This window comes from Theropithecus gelada, chromosome 12 (genome assembly GCF_003255815.1).
Source record: "Theropithecus gelada isolate Dixy chromosome 12, Tgel_1.0, whole genome shotgun sequence".
NCBI classification, from domain to species: Eukaryota; Metazoa; Chordata; class Mammalia; order Primates; family Cercopithecidae; genus Theropithecus; species Theropithecus gelada.
In genome coordinates, this window is record NC_037680.1 from 45320680 (window position 1) to 45344281 (window position 23602).

The 23602-nt window shown below is 39.2% G+C and overlaps 1 protein-coding gene across 1 annotated transcript; it reads left to right on the forward strand.

Moving 5' to 3' along the window:
* Positions 1-10873: 10873 nt before the first annotated feature.
* G6PC2 (glucose-6-phosphatase catalytic subunit 2) lies at positions 10874-20181 on the forward strand. Its single transcript, XM_025403950.1, has 5 exons — positions 10874-10923; positions 11810-11919; positions 14220-14331; positions 17022-17137; positions 17923-20181. The coding sequence occupies exons 1-5, from the start codon at positions 10874-10876 to the stop codon at positions 18108-18110; spliced, it is 576 nt and encodes a 191-aa protein (XP_025259735.1). The 3' UTR covers positions 18111-20181.
* The last annotated feature ends 3421 nt before the right edge of the window (positions 20182-23602 follow it).

Here is a 23602-nt window from a genome sequence, read left to right on the forward strand (position 1 = left end):
TGACTTCAATTATGAGTGGGCAGGAACATTCAGGTGGTCCTCAGAATAGGTTTTTACTGCTTACAAAAATATTCCTTCTTTTCTACACCCCCAGCTTCTCTAACACTGTTTTTGAGGCCTAATAGAACACTATGTTACTATCTTGCAGAAGTGGAAGAAACTAGAGCACTATCAAAATCACCTGCTGTGTTCCTCGAGGACAGGAATGAGGCACAAGGTATTCAACTAGGATTTGCCAGAGTAGACAAGCTGCAGGGAGTCTGAGTTGTTCAGAAACTCTGAAAGGTGACATGGATTCGGTATTTGAATCCTTCTTGGTAAAGCTGAGGAAGAAAGAAACTAGGGAAAGAACCTAGAGAATACGCTTTCTGAAGAATGGAAAATAAAGCTGGCCAAAATAATGAGGTCAAAGTTATTATTTTCATCTTAGACTATGGTATGTTTGTGAAAATAAAATCTGTTATTATACACCAAAAGATCATTACTATACTAGTTTCTTTTCATTTTCATCAACAATACAAACACCAACAAGAAATAAATATGTAAACAACATGCTCAGAGGACCAGATATTAGCCATTCTTTATCCAAGAACTAAATTAAGACCTGTGAAACCAGGACAAGTTATTATGAATATTTAACACTTCACAATATGCCCAAAAGTCACCTTGCAGCCTAGAGACTGCTATTAATACAGTTAGACATACAGTTTACTACGATAAATCTCCTTTCATTTCCAAGTATTTTCCCAAGAACTTCTGATTTTATATATCTGATACTATTTACCTTAAAGCAAAATTTTATGAATCGAGCCTCTCAGAACTTTAGCTGATTGAGTGCTGGTACTCATTTTTAGGGTTTCCACAGTACCACATTAGTGAAGACAGTACTTAAGAAGATTCATGGAAGGGGGCTGACTTGGTATCATGTTGATGAATTCCTCACTAAGTTTTTACACTGGTCTTTATCAGACTGTTTAGTGAAGATTCTTGCTCTCTTTGGGTCTTCAGCTAAGAGGGGTGATTGCCCTACCAATGTGTGGTTATTAGGGCAGCCTCAGGGTGTCTATTGTTTTTTATTCTTTGAGTGCTCCTCCCCAGTCAGGATGTGAGGAAGAAGTTTCTTTGTCATTTGTCAAAATTTTCATTTCTGAAAGACTGGCTGAATAATTTCTCTCGTATCCCCAAGGATAGCTAGAGACAACCAGCTCTTCTTTCTGCTCAGTGCACAGAATAGGGCCTCCAGCTTTCTCAGCATTAAGAAGGGGAAAACAGACCCACCGATCCATTATTATTCACACAACTCCACCATCACCACCACCAACATATTACGTGACTTTCATTTCAACTCAACCAGAGTTTATTGAGTTTCTATTTTGTGCCATGTACTGAGCTGAGCACTGCCTTCTCTGGGATATACAGTCTGTGACCCAGGGTTAGGTTTCTGCAGGGTGGGGAATAGAAAGACGCCACATGTTCCCAGGCTGGAGGTGTTTCTAGATGGTGGTTATAGTCTTGCTCAGACTGAAAGCTCTATTGCTCCTCCCCTGAAAACTTAATTCTTTCTACGATGGGTGAAGGATAATGGGGTATAAGGATAAAAGATCATTGTCCTCTATTGCACATATGCTTGCTGGGTAGATACTTTGCATTTTCGGGGCAGAGGTAAGGATAGAAATGATCATGAGTAATGCCATGGTTGAGACTATAAGTTCCCCACCTTTAAGTATAAGTTTCTCTTTATGACATTCACATTTATGCTGACATTCACATTTACATTTTCAACATCCATTCACTGAGAAAATCAGAAATGACAAAAGTTACTATGAATTCAAAGGAGGAGTCTCTTCTTGCAGATTCCAGGTTGAGGACCTATAATATTGAAAATGAAAAGATTCTCGAACAGAAATTTTCAATCTTCTAGATTTCTGAATGGCCTATGTCAAACATTGCAATAGATGATTTAAGAAAGTAAGTTTTCTGACAATTGCTATAAAGTACAGTATCCAAAGTGGAGTCAATGCCAGGTTACACCTGGACTCTTTCATCTCCTTCCCAAAATTAAAAAAATAAAATAAAATGAAGGAAGGAAGGGCTGGGACCTTGTATCAGTCTGTTCTCACATTGCTATAAAGAAATACCTGAGACTGGGTAATTTATAAGGAAAAGAGGTTTAATTGGCTCATGGTTCTGCAAGCTGTACAGGAAGAAGAGCAGCTCTGCTTCTAGGGAGGTTTCAGGAAGCTTCCAATCATGGCAGAAGGCGAATGGGGAGAAGGTACTTCATGTGCCAAAGCAGGAGCAAGAAAGATCAGGGGGAGGGGGAGGTGCCACACACTTTTAAATAACCAGATCTCATCAGAGCTCACTCACTGTTGCAAGGACAGTACCAAGAGGATGGTACTAAACCATTCATAAGAAATCCACCCTCATGATCCAATCACCTCCCACCACTATGCCGGAGGTCTGATATGGTTTGGATCTGTGTGGTAGAAGGAAGTCACCAAATTTTATCCCCCAAAAAGAAACTATAAAACTGGACCAAATTATCAAAAACAACCATTTAAGTGACCTGGAAAATGACAAACTAAGAAGCATTTATTCATGAAAAACTATTCAAAAACATTATGCTAAGTGAAAGAAGCCAGGTGAAAAAGACTACATATACTATGATTTTATTTACATAAAATAACCGGAAAAGGCAGATTCCCAGACACAGAAAGCAGTTCAGTTTTTGCATGGGGCTGGGAGCAGACCCAGGCACTGACTGCCAAAGTGCATGAAGAAACTTTCTGGGGTACTGGAGATGTTCTGAAACTGGTTTGTGTCAATTACTGGCAACTCTATAAATATATTAAAAATCATGGAATTATACATTTAGAATGAGGAAGTTCATAGTATATAAATTGTAACTCAATAAAAGTGTTAAAATTAAAAATAAAAGATGAAGGATATCAGAGCTTTAGAAGAAAAAAAGACTACATCTCCCAAGCACTCAGAAAATATTCAATATAGTAAGAAAAATATCCAGGTTATTTTTATTATGGTAAGATACTCATAACATAAAATTTACCATCTTAACCAATTTTAAGTGTACAGTAAAGGGATGTTAAGTGTATTCACAGTGTTATGGCACCATCACCACTATTCATCTCCAGAACTCTTTTTATTAAAAACTTTGCCCATCAAATAACGAATCTGTCTTTCCTCCCCTCACACCCTGGCAACCACCATTCTACTTTCTGTCTCTATGAATCTGACTACTCTAGGTACAATTTTTAAATTGTCTCATAAATATCAAAAATGAAGATTTCTTTTACAGCTTTTAAATACATTCATCAATGAATGTTAATGTTTTTAGGTGTGATAATGGTATTATCTCATTTATATTCTTGAATATTTTTTCCCTTTCATCCTACAGTTTGCATTTCTAAATTCTACTCATATCGCAAGGCCCAGCCACTTGCCATTTCCACCACAAAAGCTCCCTAATCTCACAGACTGAAAGCTATGTCTGCCTTTCCTTTTTTCCATTTACCCTATCTGTTCACCTCTAAGGACACAATGGTATGTGACATATGTAAATATCGTATTTTCCCTACTAGACCACAAGATTCTTGAGGTCTGATCTATCTCTGTCCTGTGTGGTACAGTGTCTTAGACTCTGTCAGTGTCATAGACTCATGCTTCTCAAAAGTGAGAGGTTCTCCACCCAACAACATCATCATTATCTGGGAACTTAGAAATACAAAGTCTCAGACCCCACTCTATTCTTAGTGAATCAAAGATTCGGAGTCCCTGTAATCTGTGTTTTAACAAGCCCTTCAGGGGAATTGGATGAATATTAAAGTTTGAGAGTCACTGCTTTACACAATCTCTCTATACAGTACTCTTTAAGTCATCTATAAAAATGAACATAGCTATACAACATATTAACTACTTGGAAGAAAGTTAATAGTACTGCTCAATGGGCAACTCTGTTGGGTCCTTCGGTAATCCAAGAAAAAGTATATAGATGTATAGGTCATGATCATTTCTAGAGAAAAGTACCTAAGGAGACTAATGGAGGGGGGTACTTAGAACAGCTGTAGCAGGGTCATTCATAATAGTGTCATTATGGAATGCCAATATTCCTGGGATGCTAGCCAGAATGAAGGTAATGATTTTCTGAAGGTCTAAATTAGGTCTAAACTAGAGTCTAAATTCCATCTTAAATAAATACATTTTACATTGCAAGGTGACCCTGGAGAGATCTCAAATACAGTTTATTTTAGAGAAGGCAGATAAGTTTGTGGTAAAAGGATAATGACCATGCAGAGACATTAAAGGTCAATGCCTCCAATATATTTTTGTTTACTGCCACCTTATAAGTAACACAAGCTAAAGTCAAATATCTCTGAATGGTGTTGAATCGCCGTGAGCACTATAACTCAGCGATGAATGGTTCATTTTATGATAAGAAATATCTTGCGGTTATATAATATTTGATGTGGTGAAACATATTGGAGAAAGTCTATCCTCTGTCCCACTAAGTAATACAGGTAGGGATTTACTGTCAATCAAAATCTCAGAAAACTTTGAATGAATCAGAATGAGAACATTCTAGAAAGAACTGGAAGTATTCAACTACAGAGATGAACTAAAAAACAAGGCAGCAGAATAAGGTTTGGGGACCAACTATAGTAGTAAAATATTTTTTGTAAAAAGTCATTAAGAGGAAGGATGTCATTAAGACAAGCAACTCATGCTAGGGTGGTTGGAGTTATGAAGATATCTCTGAGGAAACTGGGGAAATGGGAGGATCCTGGATATAGGCCCCATGTATAGTGCATGGGATTCCAGTGAATCTCATGCTGTACTTAATTTGCTTGGGTCAGGGATTCCATTGAGAATCCGGTGAAAATCGTGGCTTCTTCCAAGAGATACGTACAAGCACAAACATTTTGCATGCAATTTTAGGAAGTTCACTGACCCCTGAATAAATCAATTCACGTTATGCACTGCCTGGTGACTGAAAAGATTTGGCTAAGGTTAGACCCAAAGGCACAGACACATAAAGATTTCTTCCACTCCAAAAGTGCTTTTTCTTTTTTTTTTTTGAGACGGAGTTTCACTGTTTTTGCCCAGGCTGGAGTGCAATGGCGCAATCTCAGCTCACCACAACCTCCGCCTCCCGGGTTCAAGCGATTATCCTGCCTCAGCCTCTCGAGTAGCTGGGATTACAGGCATGTGCCACCATGCCTGGCTAATTTTTGTATTTTTAGTAGAGACGGGGTTTCTCCATGTTGGTCAGGCTGGTCTTGAACTCCCGACCTCAGGTGATCCACCCACCTCGGCCTCCCAAAGTGCTGGGATTACAAGCGTGAGCCACTGTGCTCGGCCTAAAAGTGCTTTTTCTAACACTGCAGAGTTCTGGTCCTTGAACACTTGGAGGAATCAAATGGAGAGTTCTACTCTAACAGGAAGAAAAGGAGGTGATCCCATAGGGAACGGTGGTTGGCTATATAATTTCTGAAAACCATCTCCTAATGTGTAGGACATCTGGCTTGATTCCCAGATGCAATAGTGAACAATTCAGACTTATCTCTGCTCTGTTGGAGTTGACAGTGACCAATTAAAACACTTAGATAACTAAATATTTAGTATGAAAAAAGGGGGGGACAGGATAGTGGAAAAAAGAGAGTGAGAGGTAGGGGGGAAGAAGAAAAGAGAGGAGAGAACAGAGAGAGTGGGGAAGAGGCAGAGATGTCAGAATACAAAAGAGAAGCAACGTAAGAATTGTGTATAAGAGCAAAATTGTATCTTTTTACCCTACTTCTACTCTGATCGAGAATGTCAGAGCTTGAATTCAATTCCACATTTACAAACTATTTGGCAAAATAAGAATAACTAATATTAATTATAGCTAATATTTTTTGGGTATTTATCATGTGTCTTAAAAAAAGATAACAAAAAGGAGATCTAAAAGGAAGAATATGGAAACAGACCAGGCCTGCATCCATGGGAAAGAGTGGAATAATACAGACCCCCAAATAAAGCAAATGAAAAAAAAATGGCTTAAGGCAGAAGTTGAGAAAGTGGTACAAGGAGAGACCAACTCCACACAGGAGGTACAGGAGGAGTATAGAAACCTTGTTTCAAGGGAATGATGAATGAAGACAATGCTTCTAAAAATTGATGTGTATAGAAACCATGTGGAAAGCTTACTAGAACGCTTCCTGGATTTTATTTCCAAAATATCTCATTCTGTGATCCGGAGTGGGCCTGGAAATTGCATGCAGGTGGTAGGAGGTAGGTGGTCCACAGGTCACACTTTAGGAAAGACAACTTCAAAAAGAGGATGAGTACGGGTGGATCTACCCTCTTTTGGATCTTGGTCTGGGTAGGTTGAATGTGACTTTGTTCCATCATTTGGTGAACTGATTTTGCACAGACCTTAAACTCTAACAACCTTGGCTTTGAAATGACCCAGCTTGTCAGGCAGGCTCTGTCATTGGAGGGAAGAGCTCCAACGGAAGATGATTAGTGTCAGAAAGAACTAACCTCCTGTATCTCCCTATTGCTGGGGCCCACATAGGATAGAGGAGCATCCCCACCCTAAGCAGTGGCAAGTCGAGAGGCCGATGGCAGATGGAGGAGGACTAAAGAAATGTGTAGAAAGAGATTTCCCACAGGAACAAATCATAAAATACATGTAAGTGCTGAGAAGCTGGAAGCGAATAGCTCACCAGTATAATAGATCAAGTGGTATTTTCACTTCTTTCATTTTTAAAATTTTGTATGAATCACATCTTAATTTTAATTTTGCTGTATAGTTATGTAAAATATTTACATGGTTTCAAAGTCAAATCTATAAAATAAGTATATTCAAAGAAGTCTGCTTTTTATCCCTGTTCCCTTCACTCTATTCTCTTCTTTCCTTTATAGAATTTTAAAATATATTTATTTTATATACAATAAATATATATAAAACAAATATATACTAAATAGAGGTGGGGTATTGCTTCATTTTCCAAGCTGGTCTCAAGCTCCTGCCTTCAAGTGATTCTCCCACCATGGCTTCCCAAAGTGCTGGGATTACAGATGTGAGGTACCAAGCCTGGCCAAATTTTTTTTTAATTGTTGAATCTTCTATTCTATTTAATCTTAAGCAGATGTGTATGTTTTTGTGTGTGTGCATATATGTTATATACATATATGTGTATATATATAACAAATATATGTTATATACATATATGTGTATATATATAACAAATATATGTTATATACATATATGCACACACACACAAAGTGCTAATATATGTATATATACACATACACATATTTTGCATACATATTTCTATATGTATGTATACACATGCAGACACACATACACATATATATACACACACAAATATATTAGCCCTTTCTAGAATACACATTATGTTTTCTCCACCTTAAATACACTTTCTTGACATTGCTACTATATAACATGATCTCTGTGGAGAAATGCATTTTGAGTTTGCACTAACCTAGTAAGTAAGATAGTTTTAAAACACAGGCTCTTTATAATGTAGTACTCATATCAACTTTGTTCAATAATTCATTCACTCAATAAACATTTACTAAATAACTATGATGGGCCCAGGGGCAGTTCCAGGTTTTGTGAAATCTAAAGCCCCTGTTATATGACTTTATATAGGCCCCTCTATAAAGCCCCTGTTATATAGGCCCTCTCTTTAATAAAAAGAAAATAAACTTGTGAATACACTCTAAACTATCAGTAACAACTTGCCTTTTTTTTTTTTTTTTGGATGGAGTCTCACTCTGTTGCTCAGGCTGGAGGGCAGTGGCATGATCTCGGCTCACTGCAACCTCCACCTCCTGGGTTTCACGTGATTCTCCTGCCTCAGCCTCTCGAGTAGCTGGGACTACAGGAGCCCACCACAACGCCTGGCTGATTTTTGTATTTTTTTTTTTTTTTTTGGTGGAGATGGGGTTTCACCATGTTGGCCAGGCTGGTCTTGAACTCCTGACCTCAGGTGATCCGCCCACCTCAGCCTCCCAAAGTGCTGGGATTACAGGCGTGAGCCACTGTGCCTGGCCCAACCTACCATCTTAGGGGCCCATGCGAGCTTTTCCAGCTTCATGGGCGATTGGCTTCTACACAGGCCTGTTACAGGAACTGTGCTTGTGACTGGTGCACAAAGTGGACAGGACCCCTTGTTTTATGGAGCTTATACTGTAGTGCAGGAGAGAGATACTAAACATATACGCTCGTCACAAATACATTATTATAAATTGTGTTTAAATCCCGGTTATGAGTTGAACTGTGTTCCCTCAAATTCATGTTGAAGTCCTAAGCCCCAGTACCTCCCAAAATGACTGTGTTTGGAGATAGGATCTTTAAAGGGGCAATTAAGTTGAAACGAGGTCTAGTATCTTCCTTAATCCAATAAGACTGGTATCTTTGTAAAAAGAGGAGATTAGAACACACCCATATAGCAAGAAGACCATGTGAAGACATAAAGAGTAGACAGTTACCTGCAAGCCAAGGACACAGGCTCAGAAGAAACCAATGCTACCGACGCCTTGATTTCAGACTCCTAGTTTCCTGTATTTCTGTTGTGCAAGTCACCCAGTCTGGTACTTTGTTATGGCAGCCCTAGCAGACTCATACAACTCCCTAGGAGAAAAGAGTGTTTGAGAGAAACCATTGTCAGAGGAGTGGTGAGGATGCTGGTTAGAGAAGGCATCACTGACAGATGCATAGAAGCTAAGATGCGAAAAGACTAAAAATGATGAACTATGAGGAATAAGCAGATTAGTAGGTGCTGTTAAAGGGTGAAAGAAATCAAGGTGCTTTTGCTTCATTTAATTATCCCACAGTCTACAGAACCAGATAGTTCTCGGGAGACAATCTTTCTAAATTAACTACCATAGATGAAAGGCTAATCACAGACTCTGAGGTGTTGAAGAGCAGGAAGTTTAATTTTTAATTGGAAGACAAAATGTATTTGATATCATTCACATCCTGATTTAAGGATAAGACATTTCTGAAGAAAATGAATATTATGAATTATGTAGATCAAACACTTTTTAGAAAAAGAATAAAGGGAAGTTATGCTCTTCTTCATGGCTCGTTAAAGAGATTATGGAAATTATAGAACCTGAATATGCAAAACAAAAAAAAGCCCGAAGCATAGACTCTAATTAGTCAAGGCTAATTCCTTATATGGATTGCCTTAGCACAATGATCTGAAGCCCCTTATACCACATTGGGACCACTTGAGAACTATTTTAATAATACCAATGCCCAAATTCCATCACTAGAAATATAAATGATCTCAGGTGGGACACAGTTATGGCAATTTAAAAAGCACCCCAAAAGATGTTAATGGTCAGTCAATGCATTTATTCCAGGCAAGGTACCAATAGACACTGAAGCCCAGTAACAATGGTGCTGTTAAATGATGGGACACAAAATTCGAAGAGAAGTTCAAAGTGATAGTCATAGCCTGTGAAGGCCTCTACTGAAGTCTTTTGTCTTTACTTAGGCCATGGTAAGCCAAGACAAAAATCCGAATGATAAAATAACAAGGTTACCTAGATCCATCACTGGTCCCCTTGTGAGGCTTAGTTGCTTTCCCACTAATCCTTCTAGACACAGTCCAGTTCTCTAAACCCAACATCTCTCTGACTTAGATCCATAGCCTCTTTGTGCTACCCTTCTGTTCATTGTCAGTCTACCCTGGTCCATAGTCCATGGTCCAGTCATAGTCCATAGTCCAGGACCATGGCCCTGGTCCATAGTCTAGTCATAGTCCACAGCCGTAGATTGTGGACCTGTGACTTAGATCCACAGTCTCTTTGTGCTACCCCTCTGTTCATTCTCAGCATTTGTTTGGTGCTTTCCACTTCTGCTTAACACTGTTCTCAAGAAACCATTTTCCTGACTGGTCAAAAGCCCTTTGAAGTCTATTCTTATCTTTGTCACATGAATCATTCCCCATTCCTCTCAAGTGTATTCTCTAGTTAATAAAAGATACAATTTGATCCTAACACATTTCTATTAGCCAAATGACTTTCATTTCTGCTTGCTTGTCTTATAGTCAAAAAGCAACACATTTCTTTCCCTGTTCCATATATAGTCTATCATTCTCTTGGATAAAGAAAATTGAAGATTCTTATTTTAAATCAGTGATCAGAAGATAATCTGTCATATCATATATTTTTCATACCCAGGCATTTATTCAAGCATTTTCCTCAAAGACCCAATAAAGTAGAGAGACACAGCCTATCTTAAATTAAAATGCAGCACTTTATGGGCTATTCGACATGCAATAATTATTTGCAAAGTCTTTTCACCAAATATAGAAATTGCTAATGTCTGACTTTGGAGGAAATGAACTGTACAAAAAATTTCAAACAAACAAGATTCAACTGTTTAATTCAAAAGGGAGGTTGCATAAGAAATTCATTGTGTTTCTATCCGAATTTCCCCCTCAAATTGCCACAGATCAGCAGGTACTTCACTCTTTGCCACCAATTAAAATCATGAATAGATAAGCTTTTCAGCAGAGGAGGGCCGGTGTGCCCTCTCCACAGATGGTCAGCATCACATGTTGCAGTAATGTCTCAACACGCCACAAAGGCACGGTATAAAAACGGTGGGAATCAGAGCATTTCAGCTCCAAGTGCTCTATGTTTAGAATTGCCTCTTTTTCAAGATGGATTTCCTCACAGGAATGGAGTGCTCATAATTCAGCATTTGCAGAAGGACTACCGAGCTTAATACAATTTTCTAAATTTTATGTCCAATATTGGAGACCCCCAGAATATCTTTTTCATTTATTTTCCGCTTTGGTTTCAACTTAATCAGACAGTTGGAACCAAGATGATATGGGTAGCAGTCACTGGGAATTGGTTCAATCTTATATTTAAATGGTAAGATTTCTGTTTTATTTCATTTTTCCTAAGATTTATCCTTATATTTGTGGCTTTGGCATAATGATCACATTTCAGATGTATATTGTTTCTCTTGCGAAATCTTTCAAACATACCAGTTAACTTGAAACACCAGATTCATAAGTAGAACTTTTAAAAAGCACAGAAATGTATACTTTTTTTTGTTTTTTGTTTTGAGACGGAATTTCACTCTTGTTGCTCAGGCTGGAGTGCAATGGCGCGATCTCAGCTCACCGCAACCTTTGCCTCCCAGGTTCAAGCAATTCTCCTGCCTCAGCCTCCTGAGTAGCTGGGATTACAGGCATGCGCCACCACATCAAGCTAATTTTGTCTTTTCAGTAGAGACAGAGTTTCTCCATGTTGGTCAGGCCGGTCTGTAACTCCCGACCTCAAGTAATCCACTGGCTTCGGCCTCCCAAAGTGCTGGGATTACAGGTGTGAGCCACTGCGCTGGGCCAGAAATGTATTCTTTAATGACTTATAAGTAATTCCCATGCCCCTGTAACACACATTCTGTTATTAAGAATTACTTAAATGAGCAGCATGATAATGAACACATTGATAATTCCAGAGACCATTTTGATATCTCCAGTCTAAGTATCCAAAGCACCCATAAGACATTCCCTGCAAGGGAAAAAAGCCCCCATGTTAATGGGAAACCAGGGTGCCAAAATCCCAAATGACTACCACCTTTAATAATGTGTGAGAGACCAGGACCTAAGTATTTTCAAAGTCTCTTAATCATGAACTTTCACAATTAACCCTGTGCTTGAGTCATGTTTTATAGGAAAGAATTGCTAATCTCCAATTAAATAATAGCTGTGTATGTAAATATATATGCATGTTTATAATTCTTTAAATACAGGATATTATTTGGTCATCGACCTTACTGGTGGGTCCAAGAAACTCAGATTTACCCAAATCACTCAAGTCCATGCCTTGAACAGTTCCCTACTACATGTGAAACAGGTCCAGGTAAGCTATTACGGCAGCCTCCAGTTACTGAAGGTCTTCCAATAGAGAATCATTACACAGGGTTATCATCTAGTAACTGATATTATATATGGTAGTAAAGAAAATCTCATGAGTGAGGATGCTAAAACTTCATAACAATCAAAATTACTAATGAGAAAAAAAAGCAAAAAAAAAAAAAAAAAAGAGACACCTCAAATTCCATTTTGTTATTTATGAAAGGGTGGATTGGGAGAAAACTCCCCAAATGATTAAATATTTGGTGTTTACTTTTCAGAAGAATGTAATGGCTTGATACTAAAACAAGAAACAGTTAACTAGAACAAATTATCAAGGAACTAGACTAAGATCTTAGAAATGTTGGTTTATCTGCTGCTAAGCAACTTTCAAAGTTATTATAGGTCTTCTGAGAATCTCATGAATGAGGGAGGAATAGTCAAGTCTTTTGTAAGAAAGGTAAGGACTTCTCAATGTTACTATAGCCAGTAAAGACTATTTCTAACCCTAGAACAATCTCTTTAAAACGTATTTTTTTTTCTCTGTACACAAGTAGGCTTCTTGGGCCACTTCTTTTTTATTCTAATTAAGATTCTGTATGAGTATAAAGTCTTTATTGTGATAGTTGATTATAAGCCTGTTTTAAAAAGTTTTTTGAAACATATATTTAAAAAGTACATGTTTTAATTTATAGGAATGTGCTATATTGTACCTCATCGTTTTACATAGCATAACATTCTTGCCAATTGACATCCTTCGAAACTAACTCTGAGTAGAGTTAAGGGTAGTAGAGAATGTGTAAATTCCTAATGAGTTTTCTAATATGTCTTTTTTGTTCCCCTAAAAGTATACATACATCTGTCACATCGCTTATTACACTAAATGATATAACTAATTATTTATATATCTGATCGCCTAGACTGGGCATTCCATCAGGGGAGGGATGATGCATATTTTATCTTTGTGAAACCGAACTATGATAAATGGATGAATGGTTGGCTGGATAACATTTGAGACCACTGAAATGTTATCGTGGTCAATTCCAGCCCTTTCTGGCATGTGTTCCACCTTATAAGACATTTTCTGGAAAGAGAGAGAGAGGAAAGAAAGACTGCATCTCTCTGGGGGATGTCCAATTCATTTAGGCATAGTTTTTAAAAGGCTCTGAAATTTTCTGCAGATAAGAAATAGGTCTGTCTTTGTTTAACAAATAAGAGACAGGTATTTAATTTGAATGAACTACTAGGTGAAAAATCGGGGAGGACATTTAAGTAAAGTGATTAATAAAAAATTCAGTAGCATGGAAAAGACATTCTGGAAGTAGAAATGCTACTGTCTGCAGGCTTTTTCTGCTAGGATTAATGCCCTCTTTACAGCTTCTCCTCATCTTCTGTTTTAAAACAAAGATTCTCACTGCAGTGGCCACAAGATAGGCATAGAAGTAACTGCTAGTACACAGCAGTCATTTATAAATCAATCAGCAAATCACAGGCATAGCAATGATATCCTTTGGAGTTTGACTTCTCAGCCCAAGGAAAATAAGCCAATTGAAGATCGAATACAAGCATTAGGGTGGTGTAAAAGTAATTGCGGTTTTGCCATTACTTTCGATGGTAAAAACTGCAGTTACTTTCGCATTAACCTAATACTTTTTCTTGTCAATTAAAAAACAATTAAATATTGAAGAATTAGTAGGGCTGTGGCAGATTTGGGTGCAACAGACTGAGTTCTTAATGAGCCTTGAGTATATGATTTCTGGAATTGAATGAACCTGAAAATCTGGGAAAAAATTTTTTGAGACAGTGTGTCTCAGGCTCAATGTAACTCAATTTTTCTTATTTCTACCCACTTCTAAACATTATATTTAGCCTATGTCTTGTGATTTTTTTCTGAGTTACTCATAATTTTCATGGTGAATATGCTATTCTATTATTCATTTCTTATCTTGATAGTTAACCACTTTTCTTTTTTTTTTTTTTGAGACGGAGTCTCGCGCTGTGTCACCCAGGCTGGAGTGCAGTGGCGCGATCTCGGCTCACTGCAAGCTCCGCCTCCCAGGTTCAGGCCATTCTCCTGCCTCAGCCTCCGAGTAGCTGGGACTACAGGCGCCCGCCACCACGCCCGGCTAGTTTTTTGTATTTTTAGTAGAGACGGGGTTTCACCATGTTAGCCAGGATGGTCTCGATCTCCTGACCTCGTGATCCGCCCGCCTCGGCCTCCCAAAGTGCTGGGATTACAGGCTTGAGCCACCGCGCCCGGCCGATAGTTAACCACTTTTCAAACGGACGGACATTTTGTTGTTGCAGGAAGTCCATCTGGCCATGCAATGGGTTCGTCCTGTGTCTGGTATGTCATGGTAACTGCTGCCCTGAGCCACACTGTCTGTGGGATGGATAAGTTCTCTATCACTCTGCACAGGTCAGCCTTGCTGCAGTTTCTGTAACACTGGAATACAACAGTTTTTAATACAGAAAGTCTCGTCTAAAAATTAATTTTAGTGCAGTTTTAGTCAATGAATAAAATGTGCTTATTCTATTCTTTCATAGACAAAATAACAAAATGAATAGAAAACTAATATTTTCCTTTAAGATAATAGCCTAATTAGCTCATAGCTATTTCCGCTTTTCAAGTTGGAAATGCTTAACTGATGAAAGACTTACTAAATGTGCCTCTGGGTTTCCAAAATGCAATAATTATCTTGATAACTCATAAATACGTCATCTAAAATTATACAGCGTGAGGAAACATTTTTGCATGCACATTCCCTTGCTTTAAAATTAACAGGAAGTTTTGAGAATCATCATTCTCCTTGACTGCATCAGTTTATTTAGTAAAATTATGCTTCCTTCTTTGAATAGCCAATGCTTTTGATTTCAGTAACATATATTCCAGCTTTAAAGAGTACACAAACTTTTTAATTAAAAACATTCTAGGCCGGGCGCGGTGGCTCAAGCCTGTAATCCCAGCACTTTGGGAGGCCGAGGCGGGTGGATCACGAGGTCAGGAGATCGAGACCATCCTGGCTAACATGGTGAAACCCCGTCTCTACTAAAAATACAAAAAACTAGCCGGGCGTGGTGGCGGGCGCCTGTAGTCCCAGCTACTCGGAGGCTGAGGCAGGAGAATGGTGTGAACCTGGGAGGCGGAGCTTGCAGTGAGCCGAGATCGCGCCACTGCACTCCAGCCTGGGTGACACAGCGCGAGACTCCGTCTCAAAAAAAAAAAATAAATAAATAAATAAAAAAAAATAAAAACATTCTAGAAGCAAACTTAAATTTGAATGTTAGTAGATTTAATGTTAGTAGGTTTCTTAATGTTTAGAAAGGTCTAGAACTTGAAGGTTACTCACAGTTGTTTAGAAATTGGGTTGTTTCCTTCTCTCCTTTCCTGAAATACTTTGTCATTAAAACAATCGTGAGGGCCGGGCGCGGTGGCTCACGCCTGTAATCCCAGCACTTTGGGAGACCGAGGTGGGCGGATCACGAGGTCAGGAGCTCAAGACCATCCTGGCTAACACGGTGAAACCCCGTCTCTACTAAAAATATATAAAATTAGCCGGGCGTGGTGGCGGGCGCCTGCAGTCCCAGCTACTCGGGAGGCTGAGGCAGGAGAATGGCGTGAACCCGGGAGGCGGAGCTTGCAGTGAGCTGAGATGGCGCCACCGCACTCCAGCCTGGGCGACAGAGCGAGACTCCGTCTCAAAAAAAAAAAAACAAAAAAAAAAAAAAAAAAAAAAAACAATCGTGAGTACCAATTTAGCCATAAATTAGGCAACTTAAATTAGATTTGCAAGTTAACCTTAAAAAAATACTATAACATATACCATGATTAAAAAGTTTTCTAAAATAAAAAAATTTCAAGATCTATCACATATTCCACTTTTTAGATTAGTATTGGATAATATAAAAAACAAACAACTAAAGGAATTTTGGTATCTTAAAAGTTTATTCTAATGAGACTGGGACCTGTATGCCTTAATGTATTTATTATCCAACCCAAAACAACAATAGTAAAAAGGTGTTATAATGTAAAAAAGTTAGCATTTTCTATTCACAGACAGTTTTCAAAGTAGGAATCTAGGTCAGTTTCACCTTTTATCTATACTGTATTCCTGCCTCCAATGACCAAACCTGAAAAAATATGTTTCTTCTAAGAAAAAAATTCTCATAACTCCTTTTTAATTTTTATAACTGCAGTATTTTCTTCATCTATAAAATTTTTCTGAGTGTGTGCTTCTTACTTTTACGTTACCAAATTCTTATTTATTCTTCTTCCACACTGATATCCTGCTTACTTCTTTCAAAGCCTCATTTCTCTGTGTTCCTTAGCATTTATATAACCAAATTTCAGTCTGATTATCAGGAACAAACCATTCAAGGATTCCTGGAACTCAATGCTGCTAACACTTTTTTTTTTCAATGACATGCGTTGCTTGGATTTTAATATTTTTTATGTTTTTTGTGCATTGCTGTTTCTAATCCAAAGTATATAACCTATAGGTCAATTCCCCTGTTCTCTATTTTCTGTGTCTCAAAAACAAAACAAAACAAAACAAAACAAAAAAACAAAATACATGAAACAAGGAGTTTTGAAAATCCGCGAAATTAAACCTCATGAAAATTAGCCTCAGATGGAATGCTCATGTGCTTTTCATCTGGATGGTAGCTGCTTTTCTACTGAGTTTTCCTCAAGCAAAGAAAGGTTGAGAGAGAAGGCACATAGGGCAGGGCATGAAAATATATATGGTTCATCCTTGATCAATCTGGATATTAGTAATTCCCCCAAACTTGAATTTCTCCTATTCCATTAAAACAATTATTCTTATTTCATAGAGGTCAAATTGACTTCCTTTTTAACATTTATTAAATCTCAGCATATAGCACTGGTTAAATTTAATGCATTGAGAAATGTAGAAATCTCTGTTAAAACTTTTCACATCCTATGGAGTATGTGGAAACAACGTTTTGAAAAAAAAGATTCTCGAATCATGATGCTATGTCACAGTTAGAAGATTCTTCTGAGAAGGATCATCTGATGTCATCCCCTCTAATTTTAGGAGTGATATAGTTTCTTTGCTTTTTACACTTGTATCTATTCTTCCATCGTAGACTGACCTGGTCATTTCTTTGGAGTGTTTTTTGGTTGATTCAAATCAGTGTCTGCATCTCCAGAGTATTCATAGCAACACATTTTCCTCATCAAGTTATTCCTGGAGTAATTGGTGGTAAATATGATCACTTACCCTTAGTTGTGTCCTTTGAAAGCTTTAGCTTCATTTGTTTAAGGGTATCAGATTCTCCCCGGTAATCAACTTTCCAATTTCAGAGGTAATTCTGTGAAGTCACTGATACGAAATGCTACCCTGGGAGCTGACGTGGTGCAACACACCTCTCATAGCCTCCATGTACAAAGTGGCACGGTCTCAGTGGCATAAATGCACAGATTGCTTCATGAGATGGGCTTTTCTGAAGTGAAATTAGAGCTAAGTCTAACTCCCAAACCATCACTTCAGACAGTGTGCTTGAGTCTTGCGTCGGGGAACTTAATGACTCTGAGACCTGCACACTGTGCTATTCTCTCTGAAACACGTGAAGTGACTATTACATGATTACGGATTTCATTTAGTAGCTGCTTTGTATTCCTGAAGCAGTGTTCACCACGACTCAGTTTCCACTGTTCAGCACCATGTTACCTTTCAAAGGCTAATGGCTATGGCAATTGAAATGTTAATTGCAAGTACCTAGATCAGTGCTGTCTAAAAAGTGGGTTGTCAGTCAGTGCCACCAACTCCAGAACGATCCTTCTGGACTAGTATGAATAATGAAAACGCCGTGGGCAAACCTGCATTTTTAGTTACTGCCTAAAAAAGGCTTTAGAAAATAGATAGAACCTCTGTGTCTAAAGCCCCTTGTCATTGAAAATGTGGCAAATTCTTTAACGCAGAGAGGAATGATCCTCGAGGGGCTCAAGGGCACACAGTCATCGTCAGTGTCTCTTTCCAATCCTCAGGCATGCTGGTGGCAGAGGCCTTTGAACACACTCCAGGCATCCAAACGGCCAGCCTGGGCACATACCTAAAGACCAATCTCTTCCTCTTCCTGTTTGCACTTGGTTTTTACCTGCTTCTTAGACTGCTCAACATTGACCTACTGTGGTCCGTGCCCATAGCCAAAAAGTGGTGTGCCAACCCCAACTGAATCCACATTGACACCACGCCTTTTGCTGGACTCGTGAGAAACCTCGGGGTCCTCTTCGGCTTGGGCTTTGCAGTCAACTCGGAGATGTTCCTCCTGAGCTGCCGAGGTGGATATAGCTACACGCTGAGCTTCCGGTTGCTCTGTGCCTTGACCTCATTGACCACACTGCAGCTCTATCATTTCCTCCAGATCCCGACTCGGGAAGAGCATTTATTTTATGTGCTGTCTTTTTGTAAAACTGCATCCATTCCCCTAACTGTGGTTACTTTCATTCCCTACTGTGTTCATATGTTAATGAAACAAAACGGAAAGAAGATTCAGTAGAGTGGTGCCTATAGTGCTCAGTGTCACAGATCACCCTTCTCTATCCACCAGTAGAGCCACAGAGTAGGCATAGACCAGAAGCTTGTAATCCGACATCACAGAATAGCAGCAGAGGCCCCATTCCCCATAGAGATGTTTAGTTTGGCCTTTGCACTGGTCTTTTTTTTTTTTTTTTTTTAATTCTTCAATTACCAATATTTAAAAACAAGAATATTTGACATAAAAATCAGAAGTTGTGCAGGTTTTTGAAAAATCTGATAGCATGACAATGCAGAGCCTGCATTCCCAGCTGAAGACAACTGACCAAAGCTGCATACTAACAGTCCCCAGTAGGAGGCAAGGACTCTCCATTTTCTCACAGTCTTCAGCATCCCAGCAGGAACCCCAGTATGATTCCTTTATCTTCTTAAGCCCAGGCTGCATCTGATTCCTGTTGGCATTTTAGTGGGGAACACAGCCATATCCAATCTCAGTTGTCAGTTGAGGAAGTGGAAGCCTATTTAGGTAAAAGAACTTGCTGGAGTCACATCACCTTCAGAGCAGGAATTAGAACCCAAGGCTTCTGACACATATCCCTATTGCACTGTGTGTTTGAGTGTGCGCACATGCACATGCTTTTTTTGTTGTTGTTGTTTTTCCTTTGTAGAGCCAGGGACTTGCTCTGTTGCCCAGGCTGGAGTGCAGTGGTGGATAATGGCTCACTGCAGCCTCACATTCCTGGCTCAAGTGATCCTCCCTCCTCAGCCTCCCAATTAGCTAAGACTACAGGTGTGCACCACCATGCCTGGCTAATTTTTGAGTATTTTTTTTAGAACCAGCGTCTAAATATTTGCCCAGCGTCTAAATATTTGCCCAGGCTGGTCTTGAACTCCTGGCCTCAAGTGATCTACCCATCTCAGCCTCCCACAATGCTGGGAGTGCAGGCTTGAGCCATTGTATTAGTAGTTGGCCTACACTGTCTTTTGTTTCTTTATTTACAAAAGGTAAAAATCAGTAAGAATGAATGCTTTCATTTAGATTCTATGATGACTGCCATGTAAATCAGATACCTTTTCAGAAATGACATTGAAAGACTGCATCCTCTTTGACTTATACATACCCCACACATACATGCAGGGTCTAGGTGGGGCCCACGATGGCTCCAGATATATATATACACATGGGTCCAGGGGTGACAGAACAGGCCAGGCTACTGTATGGATTTGAACCTCTACTTCACTTCTGGTTTCTGTTTTATAGTAGTGCTCACCAATACTTCAATAAATTCTGCTGAACTTACTCTAATAGAACATTATTCAACCCCCAAAGACCTATCTCTTCACTATGACATCTCCATACTTTATTTTTAGGAGCCAGTCTTTCAAAACCAGAGAAATTAGGTGCCTTCCTCAAAGTCGTGCTCCAACCCAGGCCAACTATTAAATGCTTGCATCTGTTAACTGGATTAGTCTGTATGTATACTGAACTGTGATGAAAATCTATAGCTTTGTTTTAGAAAATTGTTATTGATGGACTATTAATATTATATTAACAATTTCTCAGTAAGGGTGTTTTTTCCTCATTGAATCTAGGAATGCTGGACTTTAAGTTGATAATTGCGTCATTTCAATCAAGTACAAGGATTTTTAGGCAGATTTTACTAGATATCTTAGTAATCTCCCACAATGTTTTATGTAACTCTTCTCAGAATATCAATACATTAATTATTTTAGATGACATATTAAATATTCTATGAATATTAATGAAAATAAGACAGTTGAAGTGACTGTTGTTTAACAAGATAGTAGCTGAGTATAATAAACCTCAAAAAATCAAAGTATTAATTACCCCTTTCCAAGTATATGTATAGAGTATATGTCATTGCTTTTACAAAACACACTTAATAGCTTTCTTCATAAAAGGCAACTGAACTTTCTAAAAGGTAACTGAACTGAACTTGCGGTGGTTCGGTGATTCCAAAGCAAAAAGCTAAGGGATTAAGAAAGAATAGCTTAAGAATGAAATTTGTCTCATGTTGCTGGGACACCTGGGATGAAAGAAGTAGAGAAGAATCATTCTTCAGGTGATGACTCTTGTTCATTGGTTCAGTCCCACCCTATGCCCCACCATGTTGTGCCTTTAGATGCCTTCACATTTCATGATGCATTTGTGTCATTACATCTTCCACACGTCAGAGATCTCATTCCTGTTTAAAAGTCCTTTGTCAAATTTCACATAAAATAATGTTAGTCTTGAAGGATTCTGGTACATCCCCTCCATCCTAGTACAATCTCAGCCTACTTTCACCAAGGCCTGGGGAAACTGTGGCATTCATAGCCTGGGAATTCTGCTGCAATGATTGACTCTACCATAAATCCCTTCTCCATTTCCATGGAGAAGCTATCTTCAGCCACCCCACGGTGCTGTCCGTTGGGCAACACATTACCCTCAGAGGGGGACTGGGATGAGGTGTGGGCTTGTTTTCTATAATTAATCCCCAAGAACTCTGTCCCTATCTTCCATAAAGCCCCAGAGTCCCCATGTGAGTAGATTTCCCTCTTTATTCTAGTTGAAGTCTCCTGGAGGGATCCATATGGTGGTAAATTGCTTTTGCAATTGAAACTGCTTAGGCAGCAAGAGGAACCATTTTTCATAGCCTTGGAGAAAATGCCTGCCCTTAATAATGATGGAAAAGGCTCTTCTGTTTCCAATTTATTTGTCAGAAGTAAGCGGAATTGAGCTCATTATACACTGTTATTATAACCATATATTCAAAATGTCTACATATCTACATATTCAGGAGAAACATGTCAATACCATGAGCTTTTAGTATGAGAAAATCTAGACAAGTGATTCAAGAAACTGTCCAATCAAATCTACATTTGGAAAGAAATGCAAAATAATTTATTATTGCTGAAACTAGCTATCAGGAAGAATATTAGTGCCTTTCCTTTGACAACCCATTGATCGGACATCTGCCTAAGAAGGTTAAGTTGGTGCCTTCTTTAGACATATTTCATTACAAAACAGATGGTGATTAAAAGAATTGTTATAAGATGTCCTTGATACTAAAAGTCATATCTCGAAATGCTTTACATTTTTTCAATTTTCTTAAATAAATTAAAGATCAAATTGGTACACACATACAAAAATCTTGGTGTAAGAGAAAGTCAAAAGACTTGGTTCTAAAAATGATATTCTGGCCGGGCGCGGTGGCTCAAGCCTGTAATCCCAGCACTTTGGGAGGCCGAGGCGGGTGGATCATGAGGTCAGGAGATCGAGACCATCCTGGCTAACATGGTGAAACCCCGTCTCTACTAAAAATACAAAAAACTAGCCGGGCGTGGTGGCGGGCGCCTGTAGTCCCAGCTACTCAGAGGCTGAGGCAGGAGAATGGCGTGAACCTGGGAGGCGGAGCTTGCAGTGAGCCGAGATCGCGCCACTGCACTCCAGCCTGGGTGACACAGCGCGAGACTCCGTCTCAAAAAAAAAAAAAAAAAAAAGATATTCTTTTCTTAAGTATTTTTAAATTGTATATTCCAGCACTCTTCAGTTGAACTTTTTACAGTACTGGAGATGTTCTCTGTGCTGTCCAATATAGTAGCCACTGGCCACAGATGTTTATTGAGCTCTTGAAATGTAGCTGATGCAACTGAGGAAATGCATTTTTTTTTTGAGACAGAGTCTTGCTCTGTCGCCCGGGCTGGAGTTCAGTGGCGCCATCTCAGTTCACTGCAAGCTCCAACTCCTGGGTTCACGCCATTCTCCTGCCTCAGCCTCCCGAGTAGCTGGGACTACAGGCGCCCACCACCAAGCCCAGCTAAATTTTTTGTACTTTTAGTAGAGACGGGGTTTCTCTGTGTTTGCCAGGATAGTCTCGATCTCCTGACCTTGTGATTCACCCACCTCAGCCTCCCAAAGTGCTGGGATTACAGGCGTGAGCCACCACGAAATGAAAAATGAAATGCATTTTTAACTTTCATTTACTTTTAATTAATTTACATTTAAATAGCCATGTGTGTCTAGTGGCTACTGAATTGGACAGCACAAATCAAGTCTCACAGTGCTTTTCCTTGAAAATAAAACCGAAGTATTTTGTATATTGTCACTTGTGCCGTGTTCCTGTGAGACAACATGAATCAGCCTTACTAAGAAGTTAACAGATATTGCTGCATTTTCCAAAGGGATCCTCTGCAGACCTGGATTCTCTCTCTGCAGCTCCTTTCTCTCTCACTCTGTCCTGTGAGCTCTAGCCGCCGTGGTGTCCCTGAACTCTCAGCTCTGCTGCCTGGAATCAGAGAGTCTGGGTTTGCCCTCCCTGAACCATGTTCCGGAAACCCTCTAAGGGCCACAATACTGGGGCGGGGGGAGCTTTACCCAGTCCATGACCACATTCTGGATGGCTGGATGGCTTTCTGACGAAGCCTCCCTGCTTTTCTGGGTCCAGCATACATGAATGCCCAACACCTGTACGTCTGTGGCTATTTAGAAACTCTTCCAAAAAGGACCACTTGTGTCCAGTTGCCCCTGAGGATTTTGCCCTCATTGATGGGCTGTCCTAGCCACTTTGGAAATGGCAAATAGCTTCTAGGATGAATTCCTAGATCTCAATATTACCAGGAAACTAAAATGGGAGTCTAGCTTTTCCCCTCCCCTTACTCGAATGCTTTCAGATGGTGTTTCACTCAGAAGGTAATGTGGTGCCATTTGCCAATTGTTAAAAGTCTGTTTTTTTTTAAGTTAACAGTAGAAAAGATCTATAAGAAGCAACGACTCCAGAAACTTCTGCCAAATGACAGAAATTCATGAGAAGATTCTAAGACTTAGAAGTGCTTCCTTTTCAGCTTTGTAAAGTACAAATGCAGTTTATGTCCAATTTGAGCAGGTTTGGTGTGGAGTACTAATTACTGTCTGCTATCCTTTGAGGGAGAGCACAGTAATGACTCAGATGAAATCACTTCTCATTTCTTTTGGCAGCATAGAAGTAATTGCTCTAAAGGAGGGAAGAAGCTTCAAAGATTAAGGTTATAAAGGTTAGCATAAAACCGATTGTCTTCTGTTTTGAATTTTTTAATTTCTTAGAGTTTTTCTTTTTTCTAATGTTTTGCCGTTTGCTTTCTGAAGAGAATCTGTCCTCAGTTCAAAAACCATGGTATTTCCCCAAAGAACAATATGTTCTGAAGGAGCTG